The sequence below is a fragment of the Nicotiana sylvestris genome, chromosome 6 (genome assembly GCF_000393655.2).
Source record: "Nicotiana sylvestris chromosome 6, ASM39365v2, whole genome shotgun sequence".
NCBI lineage: Eukaryota > Viridiplantae > Streptophyta > Magnoliopsida > Solanales > Solanaceae > Nicotiana > Nicotiana sylvestris.
Window position 1 is genome coordinate 103998653 of NC_091062.1, and position 3749 is coordinate 104002401.

Sequence of the window (3749 nt, forward strand, 5' to 3'; positions counted from 1 at the left end):
TTGGCAAAGCACATCATGAGTTCCTGTTGAATCAGCTTGGAGGCGAGAATATATTCAAAGCATCAGTTTGAGAGGGAGTGTTAAGAGTATAACTAGCTGATCTGGCATTAGTTAGTTAGTTAGTTGGTTAGCAAAGTGAGTTATTTAACTAGAGTTAGTATTAGTCGGTGAAATAGAGACTTAACACTTGTATATATATAGCGGTTATGTAGCTCATTAGATTCAGTTGAAGAAATGAGAATCAAGTAGATTTCTATCCAAGTTTTCTTCTTCCAATTCAACTAGCTCTCTTCTCGATCCATTGCATCACTACATTGTGTTAATTTGACACAAAAGTCGTAGCTTTATATTTTTTCATAATTCAATTGAACCAATGGCAGTGCAATTTATTCATTTGACCCATCTTTATTTTTTTCCATCCCAAGAACCCTAATACGGCTTTTTACAATATAGGAATATATAAATATTCTTAGAAAACATGGTCGATACAACATGCTGAATACAGCGCAATACGGAAATGAATACGGAAAGTATATATAACTGACCCAACTATTTGGAAGGCTTAGTTGTTTGATTGATATGCTTAATTCTTGCATTTCTCAATAAAGGTTCTACATATTTCATTTCTGATCACTTAGCTTCAGTCTTCAGGTATAATCTGACTAGATGAAATTTCAAAGAGTATCTTTTCTAGATTTCTCAATCTGATTAGGGAAGAAAAAGTTGATATATGGTCAACGATCTTGGATGCCCAACATTACAGAATTAGAGGTTGAAACCTTCTTGCAGACAATTTGTCCTGACTCTTCAGATATACTGCGGATGGATTGTTCTTCGTGACTCGATACAACTCTTCAAAACAAATTTTGTTAACAACAACAACAACTACTACTACTACTACTACTGTAACTACGCCTTAGTCCCAAACAAGTTTGGGGTCAGCTGTGTAAAAAAAGATTTGTAGACACTACTAAAAAAATAACTTGTCGCTGAAATTGCAGCGACGTATATCTAAAAGTCAAAACAAAATGCTACAGATGCTCTTTATTTATTTTGCTTATGCTTATTACTAATACAAAAAAAAATGGAATCAGTATATTGATTCTTTATTTCGAGATATCTGTAATTCGATTTTCAGTTAATTAGGTTGGAGAATTCTTCCATGGCTTTGTTCCTCAATAACTGCAATAAAGAATCCTCCGTGAGAAACAAATAAGTATTTACTGACTAGTTAGGCACTTTAAATTTTGAATAAGAATTACCTTCGTGAACGCTGGTGGAGATGGGAATGAGAGGTGATGAGCTTGCACTGTGGAACTCAGGAAAATGGGATAATGATGCTGCAGTTTCGTTGGTAGTGGAAATGGGACTCTTATGAGGCATAGCGATGGGATTATCTTGAGGCAGATTATCATTAGTAGAGATAACAATGTTCTTAGAAGACAAGCTGGGACTTTTAGGAGAGAAAGTGGCAGTTGTAGAAATGGGATTGTTGGGAGCTGATGATGATTTGATGCTATTTTGTGTTGATTTAGGGGAATCGTCAGGCCGAATAAATGACGTTACAGCACCCTTCATCTTCTCCACTATACCTGTTACGCCAAAACAGAGTTGTGAACGACTTTATTTTCGATATTGCCCGTACACTGATTTGAGAAAAATTACATACAGACATACTATTCGACGTTACCTTTATCACCAGAAGCTGCTTGCCTAGGGCTCATAGCCTCAGTTATGATTTGAGAAAGTGATCTCTCGCCTTCACCAGGTTCAAATTTTTCTACAAAGTACTCTTTTACTGAAACACCTTTGTCCCATTTTCCTGGGCTGCTAATACCACTAGCATTTTGCTCTACATTTTGTCCCAACTTACTCGCATTACTTTCAGCAAAATGACCAGTTTTTGGCGCTGCATGCTGGTTCCCAGATTCTTGCTCGTTGCTATTTGTTAGAGTGAGGCCTGAAAATTTTGAAGCAATAGCGTGGGTTGCATCAGATACTGCAGCATAAGCTGGTGCTAACTTCTCTGTTACAGTTTCTGTTATGGTTTTACTGGGGCTATCTGGTAATTTCTCCATATTGTCTTGTTCAATAAACTCATGTTTGATGCTGGTCGGAACAGCATGCTTCTCGGATACCACTGGATCTGCTCGTGGGTGTTGTCGTGCTGCTTCTTTATAAGTCTCAGGTGCCAGTTCCGATTCATACACTAAAGACAGCAGCAGGAGTACACATGAAGCAATATAATATATCATCTCAAGCAAATATATACTCATTGAAGAAGCTAAATTCAATAAGAAAAAGGAAAAAGATCTAATAAGTTTATTCAATTAGTTGACTATAGTAATTGTCATGACAAGCTATTAAAATTTATCTGCTAAATAATACCTTTAAATAACAACGATAATAAGCACTAGGTATATATGGGATTTCCAGCTTGGGATCAGGGGCGGAGCTAGGTAGACGCAAGGGGTTCGGCGAAAATTACAATGTATATGATCAAATCTTTTTATCATGTATATATGTTAGATGATAAATTTTCTTAGTTTTTTTATGTGTTAAACTTTTTTTTGAATCTCCTTGGTGACAATCCTGCTTCCGTCACTGCTTGAGATATGAGGATCATTCAATTCTGTCTAAATCCACGATTAACTGTGTAAAATTTCTTTGTGATCATGTTAAGGTTCGTACTCTATTAATTCATGTTGTTACGAGGCTACATTTACTAGCACTGCCTTAATTGGAAAATGTTGGCTTTAATTTCTTCACCATGGTTAGAACAGAATGTATATAAATCTACACTTGTACCGATTGTTCTTAATTGAATATGAAAGGTACGTAGAAATAATGATCGAGTAATGTAAAGAACATATTACTTGGAGCACCAAGATATTCAGGATCTTCATCTTCTTCATCTTCATCATCCAAAGTAGCGCCCCATGAAGGTGTACTGTTATCGTCGTGGTCGTGGACATCATTCTCATGCAGCTTCTTCTTGCCACTTAAACTGTATTTGAGTTTCTTTGCTTTTTCCTTAACTTTGGTGATAACTGATTTCTTGCCATGAGTTGGTGTATATTCTTCTTGATCATAAGCTGTTGGGGAGGTATTTGTTGACCAACTCCTTTCATTTCCTAATCAAATGCAGTACTAAAAAGCCAGTAAATATAGAAATGCAGATAGTATTAAAATGAAATTAATCTCGACTTGCTAATTAAGTTTGTCAGAGAACTAAATAACCTTGTAAAAGTTGTTCAAAAGTTGGTGAATTGGACTTGGGAGTTTTGGATGTCTGTGAAATTTTTTGTAACGGATCAAGTTGAGCCATTTGTACGAGAATTCCTGTCTTGAAATCTTCCTATAGTTTGTCTGTTTGTATGTTTATTCGTTCTGCCTGGGTTTTTTTCAGCTTTTCTTGCAAATGAGAAAATTTAAGAACTAAACTCAACGGTAGTTAAAGTTAAAGCATGGTTTGCGGGTTCCTCCGGCTGGAAATTAAAAAGCCAATTAGTGTAGTTTGATCGAATGGTTTGTTGCTAGATTTACAAATGGCAATAGATTAAGAGGCACATACATACATGTAAGAGCTGAAATTATTAAATTTATGATTCTTGATACACCACTGAAATAGGACTTGACCTCGTCTTCAGAGCAACTAATTTCCTCTATGTTAGCCTCATGTCATGGTACAAACATCAATTTCAGAGGCAAAGTTCATCTCATGGGCAAAAACAGTTTGATAATTTAAC

At 35.8% G+C, this 3749-nt stretch overlaps 1 protein-coding gene across 1 annotated transcript; it reads right to left on the reverse strand.

The window, feature by feature from the left end:
- Positions 1–550: 550 nt before the first annotated feature.
- On the reverse strand, positions 551–3528 carry LOC104228788 (hyphally regulated cell wall protein 3). Its single transcript, XM_009781327.2, has 5 exons — positions 3241–3528; positions 2877–3134; positions 1691–2209; positions 1263–1592; positions 551–1182 (listed from the first exon to the last, which is right to left on the reverse strand). The coding sequence occupies exons 1-5, from the start codon at positions 3326–3328 to the stop codon at positions 1139–1141; spliced, it is 1239 nt and encodes a 412-aa protein (XP_009779629.1). The 5' UTR covers positions 3329–3528; the 3' UTR covers positions 551–1138.
- Between the last annotated feature and the right edge of the window lie 221 nt (positions 3529–3749).

What these genes read in the sequence shown, in the direction of transcription:
- LOC104228788 (XM_009781327.2), bottom strand. Translation starts at nt 3,328, where the DNA reads ATGGCTCAACTTGATCCGTTACAAAAAATTTCACAGACATCCAAAACT. An exon ending in TGAATATCTTGGTGCTCCAA is followed by an intron (nt 2,210 to 2,876) that starts GTAATATGTTCT and finishes TGCTGTCTTTAG; the next exon opens with TGTATGAATCGGAACTGGCA. An exon ending in CTCCACCAGCGTTCACGAAG is followed by an intron (nt 1,183 to 1,262) that starts GTAATTCTTATT and finishes TCTTTATTGCAG; the next exon opens with TTATTGAGGAACAAAGCCAT.